The sequence below is a fragment of the Sylvia atricapilla genome, chromosome 5, assembly GCF_009819655.1.
Source record: "Sylvia atricapilla isolate bSylAtr1 chromosome 5, bSylAtr1.pri, whole genome shotgun sequence".
In the NCBI taxonomy this organism is placed as follows: domain Eukaryota; kingdom Metazoa; phylum Chordata; class Aves; order Passeriformes; family Sylviidae; genus Sylvia; species Sylvia atricapilla.
Genome location: NC_089144.1, coordinates 20715925 through 20732793, shown reverse-complemented (window position 1 = coordinate 20732793; position 16869 = coordinate 20715925). Strand labels below are relative to the sequence as shown.

Here is a 16869-nt window from a genome sequence, read left to right as displayed (position 1 = left end):
TCTCTCTCCCTCACCAAGGTATCATCAAGGCCTTCCAGCAATGCAAAACACCATGGATCTTATGTTGCAGTAAAACAAGACATCTTACAATCCAGTGGACAAGGGAAATGGGAAAAAGCTCCCACATCTTCAAGCATGCAAATAGTGGGAAATAAATTGTGGCCACTCAGTTTTTAAAAGGAGGTTATACAAAAGATGAAGGGGGACTTTTTACACAGGCAGATAGTGATAGGATAAGGAGGAACAGTTTTAAACTACAAGAGGAGACATTTAGATTAGTTGTTAGGAAGAAATCCTCTGCTCAGGAGGGTGGGAAGGCCCTGGCACAGGGTGCCCAGAGAAGCAGTGGCAGCCCCTGGATCCCTGGAAGTGCCCAAGGCCAGGCTTGGAGCAACCTGGGATAATGGAAAATGTCCCAGTGCATGGCAGGGGGTGGAATGAGTTGATCTTTAAGGTCTCTTCCAACCCAAACCACTCTGTGATCTCTAATTTATGCAAAAGAGGTTGCAGGAATGTGTATGAAGGTCTTGTGCAGGCTTTAGGTTACAGTCAAAAATAAAAGTCATCCAACCTTTGTGATTCAGCTTACAAATGCAAAGAAGAGAAGTACTAAAGGAATACCCCAGTACAGAGTGACCTTGCAGCAAAAGGACATAAATTCTGTGCTATTTCTAACAAAGGCACAATTCACCTGCAAACAAAGTGCTGCTGACACTGGTGAAACGTGAAAAAAACTGTAACTTCTTAAATTTTACCAAGTAAATTGTCAGTTTGTTCCACATCCACTGCTCAGCTTTGCTTTCAGTAACTCTGATGAAATGTAACAGACGACCCACCAGAGAACCAGAGCTTTCACCAGCTCCAAGATGGGCCCTCAGGACAACATCCCTCATGTGCCGAATTGAAGTGACCCCATTAACAATTGCAGGATGTTGAGTGAGGTCATTTTTGCATGCATCACAAGTTCACGCTGTCCTCTCATTACCAGTAACAATGGCCAGCGAAGGTCCAGCCAAGAGAGATTTTTCCATAGACACAAACTACTCAGCTGAGCTACAGCCCCTCTGGCAGACCAGAAGGCTGAAAAAATTTAACTGGTTGCTTATAAACTGTTAAGCCACAAAGGTTACTAGCAAAGCTACACTTTCAGAAGTTGATTTTTTTTTTGTAATTAACTGTCCTTGAGTTGCCAGTGACAGACAAACATGAAATTCTAAGTCCAAATCCTTTGACGGCCACAGGCTCTGAGGTGCTGCTAAGAAAGTGAAGACAGTTTTGAACAGGTGGCAAACGAGTAGTTTGCACCCGAAGGTGTTAGCAAGTTGTAAAAGTGGCTGTTTAATATCCTAGAGCCCAGCATCAGTAACATCTCCATCACATGCATGGCCTGGAAAATTCATGGATTAAGTCCTACTGAATACACTAAGCTCTTTCAGGCAGGTCTGAATTCAACACATAATTGCACCAGCCATTGTGCCAGTAAGTTCTCTTGAGACACTCCAGAAAGCTCAATTCCCAATTACCTCCAAAACCCAGTTGCTGAAATACCTCACAGTAGCAAGGTCCACAAAAACTTACTACATTTTCAAGCACGTAATTATCCAGACAATTTAGCTACAGATTTGTCTGTGATATCACTTGAGACTGCTTCACCTATGTTACCACCTTGGGATAACTGATATTTCTTTCGGGATTTCTGTATTTGTACAGATTGAGGAATGTTAATTTAACATTAATGTAACGAATCTCTCAGTGTAGCTGAAATAAGACATTACTCCCCAAGCAAAGTTGACTGGTGTCTGAAGCTACTTTTACTCACTGGCAAAAGTGAGTGAAAGTGTTCCTTCTACCTCTGCATATTCTCCTATTTCTCTAAAATCCTTTTCTTTTAATCCCTTCAGTGTGAAATGCTGGGGTCCTGGCATTCCAGCTGGCTCATCTCACAGGTGCATATTTCTGTATCTTTAAAAGCCAAAAGGATATAAATCAGAATTCCTTGCACCAACATCAACCTCCTCACTAAACCTTTACCAGAAAACCCTGTAATGTCGTTTTCCCCCACGATGCACCCACCAAGCCATCCAAGAATGAACTCTACACTGCTTCATCTACAATTTACAAGGAATTGCAAAATGCATTAGGATGATGCAATAACGTCCTAATAAAGCCATGTAAGTAAAATAAAGTTCCATTCCAGACCAGAGATCAGAGCATTAAACTCATCATAAGCTGCAGTTGAAGTGGTGATTTTTATCGGAACATAAACGCCACAAATCAACTCTGCCTGATGCATTACTTCAAGGACTAAAAGTAGTTTTCCTTTGCAACTGAAAGCTTTATGATGACTTGGAAATTCAGCATAACCTGAAGACTGGCACGCACAAGCTCCAGGGCTGCCAGAGCTGTGCAGCCTCCAGAACATCGGGCACAAGGCATTTATTTAATGCTCCTTTCTCCACGAGACTGACTTGAACAGCGGTGTGTGGAAGAAAGGGACCTCCACACATTCTAACATCTGGTGTGAGGAATAAGTGAAGTTCAGCTTGGGTTTTTTTGGGCTTTTTTTCATGCTAGAAGCAAGAAATACAGGCACCTAGTGAGGAAACTGAATAGCTTACGACCCGAAGCTGTTTTCAAATATGATCTTTTCCTTAAAAAAAAGTCAAAGTTAAAAAAAGACAAATAAACCAGGGTTAAAAAGACAGAACTCTTGAGGCACACGAGGTAGTATAAGCACATAAGTTAGCTTTAAAAGCTGAGAACCTTTCCCAAAATATTTAAAAATAAATTATTCTAAAAAGCTGAGGTGCTACTCCCTCAACAGAGTCTTTTTGCTTTAGGCTGCCTAAGTGGAAATCACTGGGGATGTCAGTCAGGCATATGTGAAAGTCTCTCTCTAACATTCTGGTGAAAGAATACTGGCTTAGAACATTTTAAACCATTATGCTACTAAATAGGGAGGAAAATAAACCATTTGCCTGTGATATTTAGGATCAGCCTAGGATACTTTTCATTTGGTTCACTCCAGCATCTGCTGTCTTTGTCCCTACTTTTGTAGGCATTTGCACTGTTTAGGAAGTTGGCTCCGAGGTACGTCTGCAGTATCCAAGTTTCTTTCAGGGACAGCTGCCTTCTCCCTATGTGCTTTTGTGGCACCAGGCATCTCGTACAACTGAGCATCTGTACCACTGGAACTGCTCAGCAGTAGGACATGGCACATTCACTGCATTAGATCTCAAGTCCGTAAACATCGCAATATTTGCAACAAAAAGCCCCTCAAGTCACTTGAAGTGTCTTCCAAACTGTATCACCATCTGTGTGAAGAAGTCAATATTTGAGACTAGATCAATTCCTGCACTTCAAACAGCACAGGGTAAAAGCTTAACATTGATAAGCTAATGTACTGCTGCATCACACCCAAAAAAACCAGTCAGAGGTGTCACAAAGTCCTACAAAAAATGCTTCTGTGGTAATATGACACTGAAAGCTTTGGGTAAATTAATCTATTTCAACAAATGCAAAGAAATGCATGCAGAAACTGGAGAAAATTTAACTGGAAATACAATAGCAGCTGCAATTCCCCCTGGTTCTCACCATTAGGAGATCTTTCTACACTTGTCAGTTTTTACTTTCAGCATCCTGGAAAAGCACTTGGGTGTTCACAGCAAACTGTCACCTCACAATATACCCATTTTCTACATCATTTTGAACCTACTGAACAGGAGGCACTTGTTGACCTACACTTTCTTTCATTGTGAGCAAAGATTTATCCTCTCAAGCAATTAAACCATGACAAGACCTTCACTTCTACCTTTGGTAAGGAAACACTTCAACAATTTTTGAGAGAAACACAGTGTCACCTAAACCTAACCCATTTACACAATTTCCATATCCTTCACAAGAGCTGATTTGTGAGCAGGGTTTTCCTCTGAAGAAATCAGAATGAAGACGAGTCAATGTATTTTCCAAGAAGCAGCACAGAAGGTACCAATCAGTGCAGTGACACTGAAGGGAGATTACCCCCATCTCTTGTTTCTAGGAAATGCTAAAACAAAGTACAGGAACACCAGAGACACGAAATATGCCAACTATCACACTGCTTTAGTCTCATTTATCTGATCTCCAGAGGCATCAACACTCCTCAGCATTTTGATCCTATTTCAAAATCCTCTGACTATCAATTTACACCAAATGAAGACTTTCCTAGACTTAAAAATGCCCTCCTGCACTTAATTTCACTAAATTATCCTTCAAAAGAAAAAGTTGCTGCTTGGAAACTAGAAAGAGAAATCAAAACACACACATTAAATTTCTCTATTTACTGATACTGGGCTAGAATAAAAATGTCCAAGGAATGACAAGGTTTGTTTTTTTAAAACTATTTATTCCCTAATCCTGAAGAGGTCTGTTGATCTACAGCCATTAAAAAAACCTGAAGACAACAGCATTTGTCAGAACATTCCACTTGATTCAGGGTAGAAACTCTTAAAGGCTCTTAAATGAAATGCATTTTGGCTGTGCCTTGTGCCAGCTGATTCACAGGGCTGTCACACACTCCAGAGACAGAAGCTGTGGGTAAGCTGAGAGGTGCTGAGCTGCTCCATGGAGCATCTCCCTGCAAAGACTCAGGCCAGAGGAAGAGGATTTGACAAGCACAGCAGGAATCCTACTGGATCCATACACTGAAGGGATGGTGGGATCTCTCTGTCTATCAGCAGTGCTGCTGTGCTCATCAGCAGGTCCTTCAGACCCTGTTTTTTCATGCTGGAAGTGATCAGCTACTCCAGCAGTGCCCTGAGCATTTTGTCCAGACATACAAGACAGACAGAAGGAGCTCGAGCATACCCAGGAAAGAGGACAGAGCTGGGGAAGGGTCTGGAGCCCCAGGAGAGGCTGAAGGAGCTGAGCCTGGAGAAAAGGAGGCCCAGGGCTCTGTGGCTCTGCACAACTCCCTGACAGGAGGGGACAGCCGGGGGGGTCGGGTTGTGCCCCCAGGGAACAGGGACAGGAGGAGAGGGAACAGCCTCAAGTTACACCAGGGGAAACTGAAGTTGGATATGTAGAAAAATTTCTTCACTGAAAGGGTTGTCCATCCCTGGAACAGGCTGCCCAGGGCAATGGTGGAGTCTCCATCCCTGGAGCCATGTGGATATGAGACTTGGGGACATGGTTTAGTGGGGGCCTGGCCAGTGCTGGGAGAACAGTTGGAGTTGATCTCAGAGGGCTTTTCTAACTTAACTATTCAACGATTTTATGAAAAAGAACTACAGAAAATCAGCTTTGGTGGTCTAATTGTTAAAAGAGCAAACAAATGCAACTTCAGGTGACAAAGAGACACCTCACTGGAAAATTTTGAAAAACAGCAGCAAACGTTTTCTAAAAAGGTCACACAAGTTTTTCCCAATGCACTGCAACAGAAGCTCCCAGTACCCTTATTCCAAAAGCAATAGTGTGCATTATCCCTACAACAACATTGGACAGGATGCAACTTTCACCATATTTTGCTCTTATCCAAGTTTAATTATTGAGTGGCTTATTTAACCACTGTCACTGATTAATTAGAATAAAAAAGCCAGAAGCAGAACTAGCACAATACAACAAAACAAGATTAAGCTCTACTGGAATCTACTCTGAATATTTTTTAAAATTCCATGTCAACAGACATTTCCTTTTTGCAAATTGTTTGTGAGCAGTTGATGTCCCTATTAGAGAAACATCTGGAGTCTTTGTTTTTGAATTTACTTCTCAATGTTTGAGATTGACCTTTTCATTTCTAAATCAGGTTTCATCCAGATCTCTTTGGAAAAAAAAAAACACAACCCACTGCTGGTGTCCAAGAACAGCAGCTGCCAGCTCACTGTACCTCTGAAAGTCACCAAAACACTGAACTGCACTTCAGGAGACCTCCTGAACACTATTGAATGTATCACAGAACCATGGAATGGTTTGGCTGGGAAGGGACCATCCATTGCCAGCCCCTGCCATGGGCAGGGACACCTTCCACTATCCCAGGTTGCTCCCAAGCCCCATCCAACCTGGCCTGGGACACTTACAGTGATCAAGGGGCAGCCAAAACTTATCTGGGTTACCTGTGCCAGGGCCTCACCACCCTCCCAGACATGAATTCCTTTCCAATATCCCATCTATCCCTGCCCTCTGGCAGTGGGAAGCCATTTCCCCTTGTCCTGGTACACCATGCCTTTGTCCCAAGTCGCTCTCTAGCAGCCTTTTAGGCACTGGAAGGAGCTCTGAGGTCTTCCTGGAACCTTCTCTTCTCCAGGTGAGCAACCCCAGCTCTGCCAGTCTGGCTCCACAGCAGAAGTGCTCATGTCCACATCACTGAGACCTCTGTCGAGTCTCTCATCCACCAACACCCCAAGTCCTCCTCTGTAGCCCTGGTTCCATGTCTGAGATGTTTTTGTTTTCTGAAATTCTTTTCCCAAGGAATTTTCTGTAAACAGGAGAGATGCTTTTGTAACTGTACTTTGTCATTCATTCCTTTTCCTAGGAGGGACTTCTTCTTGATGTCCCTGTGCTCTGACCAGTGTGATTGAAGAGGTTTGCCTTTGTGTCACCAATCAAACTGGTCTGTGTAAAATAGTATATGAAAGAGACACATCAAAAAAGAGTCATTTTCAGCCTTCTTAAGCTCAGAGTCTGTGTCGTTGTGGTGTAAAACAATGCCACTCCTCCTCAGGGCTGCTCTTGGATCCATTCTCTGCTTGGCCTCTGTCTGTTCTTGGAATTGCCCCAATCCATGTGCAGGACCTTGCACTTGGCCTTGTTGAACTCCATGAGGCGAACAGGGGCCCCACCTCACAAGTTTGTCATGGAGAGTCCTTCCAGAATTCCCTTTCCAAAGCCACCCACGTTTCTCCACACTCTTCTCTATTAAATGCATCCCTTCTTCAAAATTCCTCATACATTCAACAAGTTTCCACTTTTTAAAAACTCCTTTGTTTGTCTCCCTGCAAGACTCTTCCCGTCTTCCACCTGAATTTCCTGAGCTTCCATAATACTCTGCTAACATTTTTTCCTCCAAAACCCCTTTATAGTTATTTAATCACATCAACTCACAACTCTTCTACTGTGTCTCCTCCACAGCTCTCCTTTTGTGCATCCCTCCTTCCTCCCATCACAGTCTTACCCTGCTGGGGTCAAGCATGAGGAACCTGGAAAGAAAACATCCCAGCCAGGCCCCCTAAGCTTTAGAGAAACTCAGCTGGATGTGGCACGACCCTAGCAAGAAGGAAATGTAGCCCTTAAATACCAGACTGACCCACACTGGTTTGTATAGGAAGAAAACACAGCAGCCCCTTTTTGACTAAACAGTGCATAAATATAACAATTTTACCTCTCCACAGCTCTGTTATGACAGAAACCAGAGTATCGCCTTCAGTTTTGTTATTGCCCATTTTGTAAAGGATGTTCCAATCAGTAAGTACACGACACAGAGATTTGAGGGCTACAGGAAATGCCTGTGAGATTTCATTCTTTTTTTCTAAAGCTCAGGCTATTTGTCCTACTTGATTACAACCTCTAAAAAAACCTTTGCCATGAAAAAAGATGAGAATATTAAAGTGTTATTTAATCTGGTAAGGAAGCTCACAAAATTAGCTGTGACAAGAAACTGAGAAATACAAATGAGAAACAAGATGTTTTTACACTGTTTTCAAATAACTGAGGAAACCAATTCCTGAATTTGTCAAAAAGTGGTGGGATCTTAAACTTTTCATACCTCCAAGAAGAGGTGCATGAATTTTCCTATGACAAATAAGTAATGAACTCAAAATACAATAACCACACAGAACTAGAAGATTTCAGTGTACAGACAACACAAGCCAAAGGTCTTGGACTTCTTTTGTCTTGTCCTACAACCCAAGCTACATTCATTTCAGGTTTCATACGTCAAATACTGAGCAGAACAGGCCAAGGAAAATGGTTCAAATGAATTCCACGAAAGCTCTCGGCGTTGTGTAGCCTTTGGCAGTAACCCCTGTCCTCTAGATTTCCATCTGGTAGTTGTCCATTTCTATTCATTTCTGACAGAAGCTAAAAAAATAAACAATTTGTTTCTGAAGCTCCAACACCAGCATTGGGTCTGAAATGTTCATTAGCAAGTTCTTGGAACCTTCCAGTGGGAGGTGTCCCTGCCCATGGCAGCAGGGCTGGAACTGGATGATCTTTAAGGTCCCTTCCAACCCAAAACATTCTGGGATTCTGTGATAAGTCTGGTTGCTCAGCCACACGAAATTATTTAACTCGTGCTCTGCTTGCTGAGCTGATTTTCTGGCCGATCATTTTTGCTTTTGAGAAATAAACCTTTCCCCTCCAGGAATCCTAAACACTTCAAAGCCACCTCCAGCTCGTATTTTCCCCACATAAGCATTTCAAAAGTCTACAGAACCTGAAGGTCTGCACTGTGGCTCTCACCTTATGCTGCACTTCAACACAAGTACTTCAGTAGGGGCATTTTTGAGGGCAACCATTGATGTATTTTTAAAAACATAGATGTTTGCAGAACTTACCTCTTTCTCAGTATCCCTGGATATACAGGTCCACTGGTTTTCCTTCACACTGTAGGCCCAGAAGTCAGCCAAATCCTGAGTCCCATCCCAGCCACCAAACAAATAAACAGTTTCTATTAAAAAAAAAGAAAGTTAATTTTAAAAAGAGAATGCATTCAAAACAGGCTAATACCTACAAAGCATCTGTGACAAAGACAAACTATCAGAAGAGAAATTTAAACTCTTTTTTTTTTTTTTTTTTTTTTTACTTAAAACACCACTCCTCTTTGAATGGAACTAGTCATCAAGACAAAAATGTGGTTTGGTTTAGTAATGGAAGATTTTAGAATTGATAGACAGCCAATTCTCAGAGTCATTTTCTATTTCTACATTTACATAAGAGGCAATCAAACCCACAGCCTTCTGATTAAAATTCCAGACAGACAAATGAACAATATTTAACATTTTGGATCCTGTGCATGTAGTCTATCAATGACATCTCATCCTGTGCCCTGTTTGGTGCAGGATTTATACATCAACGAGATTTTGGAGATAGGAGCAGCCAAGTTTTTCTGTTCAGTCCATCCCCTAGACAGAAAAATAAAACTACAAAATCCTCTTGCATGAACTTACCTGATGCCACAAAAGCCAGTGAGTAGAAGAGTCACAAATTTAAGTCAGTGTCTCAGGGCTGTCACCTCAAACCCACAGCTCCTCTATGTACAGCAAGTTCTAAGGCTTCCCAGACTCACTGATAAACTAGATGAAGCCTTTGAAGAGGGGAAGCATTTAAGAAAGGAGTTTCTGTTCTGCCATGGAGAGATAACCAAACTACTCCCATTACAGAAATAGCACTATCTGGTCTCAAATTCTAAAAATACTTCATTTTTAGACTGCATTAAAACAGAACACAAAGCCAAGTCCAAGCTCCTCAAGACTTGTAGAGCTTTGAAAAACTCCTTTAAATTCTACAAACAACTTCTATTACGGAGGTAATGGCAAATTTTTAATCCAACACCAATTCAAGCATGGAGTTAGAGCACGATTATAAAATGGGACTAGTTCCTGACCCTTACCTACCATCAGGATAGTGGTCATCACCATGGAAAGGTTACCCTGGTTCATTAACTTTAATTACCCTTCCTCCTGGACTCAGGGCCCCCAGTGTTCCCTGCAAAGAGCAGGTCCCTTTGTGCACATAAATTCTCACAGCTCACAAAACCCACATTACCACAACAGCTTCATTGATAGCCGAGAAAAATAAAAGATTTGGCACCAGCTAAAAATCCTACTGGGGCCTTGCCAAAATGTCAGGCCTGCCTGGAAAGGCTTTGTTGGCTCACATGAAATTTAATAGCAAACCTGAATGACTCCGATGAAAACTCAGATTTTGGAAGTTACCTAACCCAGGCTAACAGAATTAAATGTGAGCAATGAGAGGGGAGCATGGGCACCTAGCTGGTGCTGAGTGTCCCCAGAGCGACACCCTGAACACAAGGGCACATGAACTCTGTGCCAGGCCCATTTTTCATCATGAAGTAAAACTTCATCATGTAGCTCACATGAAAAAAAGGCTCCATCACCATCTCAACCCAATGAAAACCATTTTTTAGTTTCATGCCTTTTTGCAGAATTATATGCAGACTTTAGAGAAAGGCTGCATGTTTTAAAAGGAATATTTCTTAAAGCATAAATGCATCTGTTGCTGGTAATGTCAAGTAAATATTTTTTTATAGTTCTCCTAAAATTTGGAATTGTTTTCCCATGGTATAAAGCAAAAAAAAAAAAAAAAAAAAAAAAAAAAAAAAAAAAAAATATATATATATATCTGTTTGGTGGTTTGTGGGATTGTTCTTGTTTGATTTGGGTTGGGTTTGATTTTGTTTGGTTGGGTTTGAGTTTTTTGGGGATTTTAAGGTTTTTTTTAAGTCAAGCTTCACCGTATTCCCCAACCAGTATCACTGTTTGTATTCTAGCTCTTAATTCAGATTTTATGGGAGGGTTTATTGTTTTTTTGTTTTTTTTTTCTTTCACTCTGCATGCAGAGACCCAACCAGGACAGATCTCAAAGGCCAATATTCAAAGAAGAGGACAGAGGCCACAAACCCCAGGCAGCAGCAGTGGGGCAGCTCAGGGAGAGCCCAGCAATCTCAAACCAATATAACTGGTAGCACTGGGGAACTCAAGGAAGAAAGGATGCTCCCTCTGCATCCAAGCAATATGGAACACAGCAAAATTGATGCTGCTTTATTAAAGCAAGTCTCTATTCAGCTTTAGGGGCAGAGCAGGAGAATTTTCAAACCTAGCTGCAAGAAAAAAACATGAAAGCAATTATATTTACCCAAAGCTTTTACCAGCTACGTTTAGGAAGTCAAATTTCTCCTCCAGCATCCTCAGCTTATTTCCTCTACATTTATTTCTGAATACAAATTCAACACTTTGAATTAAATATGTTCTGTGAGTATTTCTAAACCGCTTGCTCAGTCAAAATTTTTTCTATAATGTCTGAGTTCTTTTCTTTCCTTACTCTCTAGATGATTAAAAGGTGCCAGAGAAGTTCTCAAATTAGAGGACATGCATTCCCAACAATCAACATATTTCCTGTCAACCTCTCCTTAATTTCTATTTCTCAGAAATGCAGCAAAGCAGTCTTCTCCAAACCATTAAATATCAAAATTCTTGGGGTGCTTTCAGGCCAGGTTCAGACACATTTTCAAGGACAGTTCTCTGACTCCTGTAAACTCCATTTTCTCCATGTAGTGAAATCCTTGGTGGGATTCTGGTACAGGAGGTTTTCTCAGTGAATACAATCTAGTCCTGCTGACATATTGAACTACATTCTTTGGTCAAGTAGTATTTCCATGTCTCTGCTAGAAAAAAATCTCCATGGCATATAAAAGAATTGTGGATCTACAGCACCCCTGCAAGGTCCATCAGTCATCCCCCAAATCCCTCACAGGAGGGCTAACTTCAGCAGAGACCACATTGCCCAGGGAATTACTCAAGAGTATCACCAAGGACAGACATTCCAGACTGGATCCTTGCTGCAATGACTGATTGACTTTACTACAATTTCCCCCCCTAATATCTAACAGGATTTTCCTTCCCTGTCCTTTATCCTATTCTCTGCTCCCCCACCCCCCACAAAATGAGCCTGAGTATCTCCATGCTCTCACCAGTAGCTGAAGACAGCTCTAGGATCCTCCCATGAAACCTTTTTCTATCAGATGAACCAAACCAGCTCCCCGAGCATCTCCTCACACCTCACGAGCTCCAGCCCAGACAACCTTGGTCAGTTCAGTTTGACACAATCCTTATTGTCCCAGAGAGCCCAAACCAGGGACAGCACTCCAGGTGTGTCCCCGGGTACCCAAAAGAGGAACATCACCCTCTCCTCTCCCTGCTGGCCCTGCTTGTGCTGGTACAGTCCAGCAGGAGATATTGGCCTTCAATGCCACAAGGACACATTGCTGAAGCACGTTCCGCCTCCAGCACCTTACAAATCCTTCCATGCAGTCAGTCCCCAGCCTGTTCTCCTGCACAGCTGTCACATCCCGGGGCAGGATCAGACCCTCACAATGCTCTCCTGCAGCCGCTCAGGGTTCCCTGAACTCATGGCTCCATTCCCCAGTTCATCAGCCACTGCCCTCCCAGTCAGCTGCCAGCACAGACTTACTGGGGCCATACTGGAGCATCACTGTCCCCACAACTATGAAGGGTTCCTCTCAGGAATAAAAAACCAATTAAGGTGTAAAATCTCTCAAAAGCCTTCTACAAAAGGATGCCACTTCCCCAGTAGCACCCACACCTTTAGTTACGTGCCAGCAGTGCTGCCCACTTTCTGAGGAGCATTTAAGAGCACAAATATAAAACCAGTCTTCAGTCTTCTTGTAGTATCACACCCCTTGGTTTCTGAACCACAGTTCAGCTGAACACAAGTTGGCTGAATATAAGGGTTTTTTCAAGGATAGGCATACAGTCTCAAATGTGAAAGCCCCATGAAGTTGAGTAACCTCCAGGATTCAGCAGCTGTTTGTGTTTCAGAGCTTAGAAGCCATCTGTGTTTTGTTTCTGAGATCCCTTCATCCTGTACACAAGTCTTGTCTTTAAATATCTTACGGATAGCAGTGTTTTCCTCAGGCAAAACAGCATCCTTCATGTCTGCTGCTCTCTCTTCATCTTTTTCATCTTCCCATGCTGCTTTTGAACCAGCCTTGTCATTTCTGCTGTGCTGCCCACGTATCCAATGGGCACGCTGGGCCCAGTGCTCTGAATCTCCCTCTGTTCCCAGCCTACAGATTTGTCCTCATTTATCTAATGGAGGGAAGCAAACGGATTTCCTTCGGACGAAAGAAAAAGCAAAATGATGTACAACCAAAATTACACCAGAGTTGCACTTCAGTGAGAGACCAGAGGCACCATATCACTAAAGACCATTTCACTAATGTTTTCCCTCAAAAAACTGTTTCACTTGCCAAAGAGAAGAAAAATGGAGACAGAAGAAAAATCATGGTTGCTTTGCTGTTATTTCTAAAGCAGGCTCATGGGAAAACTTCGACATTTAAGGAAGTCTGATATAACACCAAATATCTTTTTTTAATAGAATAATTTCTACATGGTCTATATTGCTATTGCTACCAAAACAATTACATGGCTTTATGGCCTGCACTGTCATTCACTGTGTCTGCTCTGTAAAAGCAGACAGGATCAATTCCACCTTGCCATAGAATTGCAAACCACATCTCCAAAACACAACACACATACTGTTCATAAGTACCAACATTATTCCTTAAAACTTGCTTTTGGCAATTCACTTACTCATTCCCTCTTTCTTCCAGAATAAGCACTGGAGTTTTGAAATATGTGGCATATCTGACCCATAAGGAGGCCAGGGAGGGCAGACTCAAAGAGCTGTTAATAAGGAACCAGTGCCAGATGCTGACACCCTCATCCAAAACTGCATTAGGGTTCAATTCCCTGAGAACACAGTTCTGCACACAAGCCTGTGTGTTACTGCCTCAGTATTTCCCCAGAGCCTACACAAACAGCTCCTCATGTCTGACATGCAGCACACAACACTGCGTTCATGTGCAGTTTTCGGGTTGTTTGGGGGATAGTTCTGTTTTAATCTATATACCTGGGTTGCAACTACACAAATACTTCCCCTTCCTTTTAGAAAAGCAGAGAGAACTCTCCAGCCTCCCACACAGAGAGCTGCATGAGAAATGCACCTTGCAGGGAAAAGCAGGAATAACAGGAGCTTTCTGTTTTCATCTGCAGCCTAAAGCTTTAAAGTACCTAACAGTGGTTTCAGCTGTAACTGTGAATTTCTCTTAGTTTTGTTTCTGCACATGTATACCAAATCCAACTTCCCAACCCTGCCATCCAGAGCCATTCCAGGCTGAGTGTTAATGTGATTAAAATGATGGAGGATACTGTGGGAATCACTAACTTCCCATTTTTAATTTCTCTTTCTTTTTATCTAGGAAGACATCAGCCTGCATTCTCAGTTCTGCATCCCACAATGCCTACAGCTGTATTTCAAACTGCTTTAATAAGAGTTTTCCAAAGCATCAGAAACACGGCACTTACTCAGTCAGCTGTGGCAGGTACTAAGAACAGAAATACCAGATGGAAATTAGCTCCAGCACAAGTTACTGGCTCAGAGATGCTGAATTCTCTTTCAATTACTTTCAGCCTACTCTAAGTGAAAGATAAACCATGCTAAAAGGCAGTTTAGACCAAGTTAATCCATGTTTTACCCAAAACTGATAAAAAAACTCTCAGTGACTCCATGCACTAGCAGCAACTTGAGATCTAGTTCAGCTACTCACCAACCCATATCCTCTATCTTAACACCAGCACATGCATCCAGCAGACTCAGTACTATTAAATTAGAATTATTTTGCTAGTCAGTAATAAGTGGTTATAATCTCCTTGAGGTTAAACAAAATGCCAAACCATTTATAGTTTATTTATAGCTACAGCAGGTCTGGCCATCAGAGACGTAAATTTGCTTCAAACACTTAATTCTATGTGATATGAAACTTCAGAAGCTACTTGTAAGTATGACTTTGCTGTTTCATTTCACTTCCAAAAGATTCAAGTTGAAGAAAATACTGATTTTTGAGAAGGACCTCACTCCTCTAACAAGGAGTGCAAAGTGAGATGATTTTTCTTTGGTTGCCGAAGTATTTTGACAAAACCCACTCCGCAAGTGTGTGAGTAAGGAGGGAAGATGTCTTTGAAGAGAAGAGTACAGCACTGCTCCCTTTTCCATTAACACTGGATTTGTCCAAGGTTAGCCAGGGAGCTTTCCAGCTCCAGTCTGTAAAACGCATCCTGACATAACTGGCTGAAGTCCCACCAGCCCATTAAACTCCACCTATATTCAAAAGGAAAACTCCAGCAATCAGCAATGGGAAACAGCCCCAAAAACTTCCCCTGGCCTATCACGAGCCAAATTAAATTGCAAAACTGATCATCTCAAAAACATTTCAGCTATTACAAGCCTCAGTGGACCTGGATGCAAAACTGAGAGCAACTTCCCAAACAGCCCACAGGGAAACTTTGGGAAGGTGTCCCACCACCTATAAACAGAGCTACAGGAAGAAAGAACCACCGTTAGGAGAGGGAGGGAGATCCAGACTCCACCTCTGTGGGTACTGCCCAGCCACTTCTGTGCGAGTAAAAAAAAAATGTAATAAATTGTATATATTTAATACATTTATGATGCACATTATATATATTTCCATAAATAACGTAAATACTAATATATGCGCAATACACATACATACCCAAAGTGTATATATAATACATATAAAATGTTTCAAGAAATATTAAAAAAAAATATGGATGAGTTCACTGCCTTGTTAAAGCAGAGTGAAACTGAAGGCAAAGGCAGAGTTGACAACCTCAGGGACTTAAGAAAAGCAAGAGGAATGGAAAGGAAGGCTCACACTACCATGGATATTTTATTTTCAGGAGGTGTGCAGGACTATCATTTCCAAGTTGACATGGATCATGTTTCTTCCATGCTCTTGTGAAACACTCACTACTAATTCCCGAGGCCACTAGGGAGCGTCCCCAGCCTCTGCATGAACATCGGCAAATCCTCCAGCAGCGTTCTTTTCTAATCAATCTCAAACCTCTCCCACCAAGTGAAAGAAGTTTACTCTCCTACACCAAATAACTCGAGTGCTTCCTCCAGAGCAGTAACTTCCCTGAGCAAAAGCCAGAGGCTGCAGCTACTGCTGGATTTTTGCTCGTTCACTATGACTTAGCAAATTACTCTGGAAGGTCCTATCCTGTCACATGCTCTGTCCCCGTCCTGTGACCACAACAGATACGGCCATGGGCATTTTTTTTGCCAACTCCTTCAATGCCACCCTATATTCCTGTCCAATACCCACACCCTGATCTTGTTTCTTCCTTCCCAAGAACAATCCTTTTCCCTCACACAGCAAAGGCTCGGGCAGATGCTTTCCTTATTTTAGTAAGGACTGACGTAGCACAGAAATCTGATTAAGTAACAGACAAAGATATAGAAAATTATGCAGAATGACAATCACTGGAACTGTTCCTGATACACCACCCCACTTTCTTTTCTCTGCAGGTTTTCTGAAACAGAGGCGGAGCCATTTTTTAAATTGCTACAGGAAGTATTTTTGCAAAAGATGTCTAAAGAATTATATTTAACAGGAGTTTCTTGCACACTGTGGGAATTAGAAGCCACTTCAACCAAAATACAAGGAATGTTTCAACACATCAGATCTATTGCTTGAGCACAACCTGTAGCAGACAGGGGAAATTATTATCCCTAATTTCTCTTCTCTTGTTTGAACTCCTGCTCTAAGATGGTAGGAAGAACAAAAAATTAAAACCAATTGTTCTTGGTTTCTTATTTAAGAGAAGACAATGGCTAAGGCATAACTCAGAATTATTAGGGAAGAAGGGGAAATGCAGCTGGGATACAGATCCAGAGAGGAAGAGGAGCATTTAATCCAACTATTAGAAATTGAGGGGGGCTTTTTTTCCCCTCAAAAACTAAAGTTAACACAGTGTCTGAACAAAAACATTTGCATACTAATCTGGAAAATAACTGATTAAATAATTTAGTTAAGAAACGTAAGAACTACTCACCTGTCTGCACATCTATAACCATTTGATGGCCACCTCTCATCCCTGGCCGACTGTCTTCCCCATCACCTTCAAAAATAGAGGGAGAATTTTCCATTTAAGATTTTTAAACCAAAGAAAGATACAGCCTCAACATGGAAGCAGAGGAACTGAGTAACTCACCCTTCTTTAAACACTAGCATGTCACTTTTTTCCACGTAATACTTTTTGTGCATTATAAAAC

At 41.9% G+C, this 16869-nt stretch overlaps 1 protein-coding gene across 2 annotated transcripts in view; it reads right to left on the bottom strand.

The window, feature by feature from the left end:
• The window catches only part of MKLN1 (muskelin 1), a 93797-nt gene that overhangs the window by 35255 nt on the left and 41673 nt on the right, over positions 1-16869 (bottom strand). For both annotated transcript variants that reach the window (XR_010743588.1, XM_066318873.1), the window contains exons 8-9: positions 16650-16715; positions 8529-8641 (exon numbers count right to left, since the gene is read on the bottom strand). Coding sequence is in view for 1 of the 2 variants with exons in the window: in XM_066318873.1 (XP_066174970.1) it covers positions 8529-8641; positions 16650-16715 (179 nt within the window). In the remaining variant the exon portion in view is untranslated. The remainder of the gene's footprint in view (positions 1-8528; positions 8642-16649; positions 16716-16869) is intronic.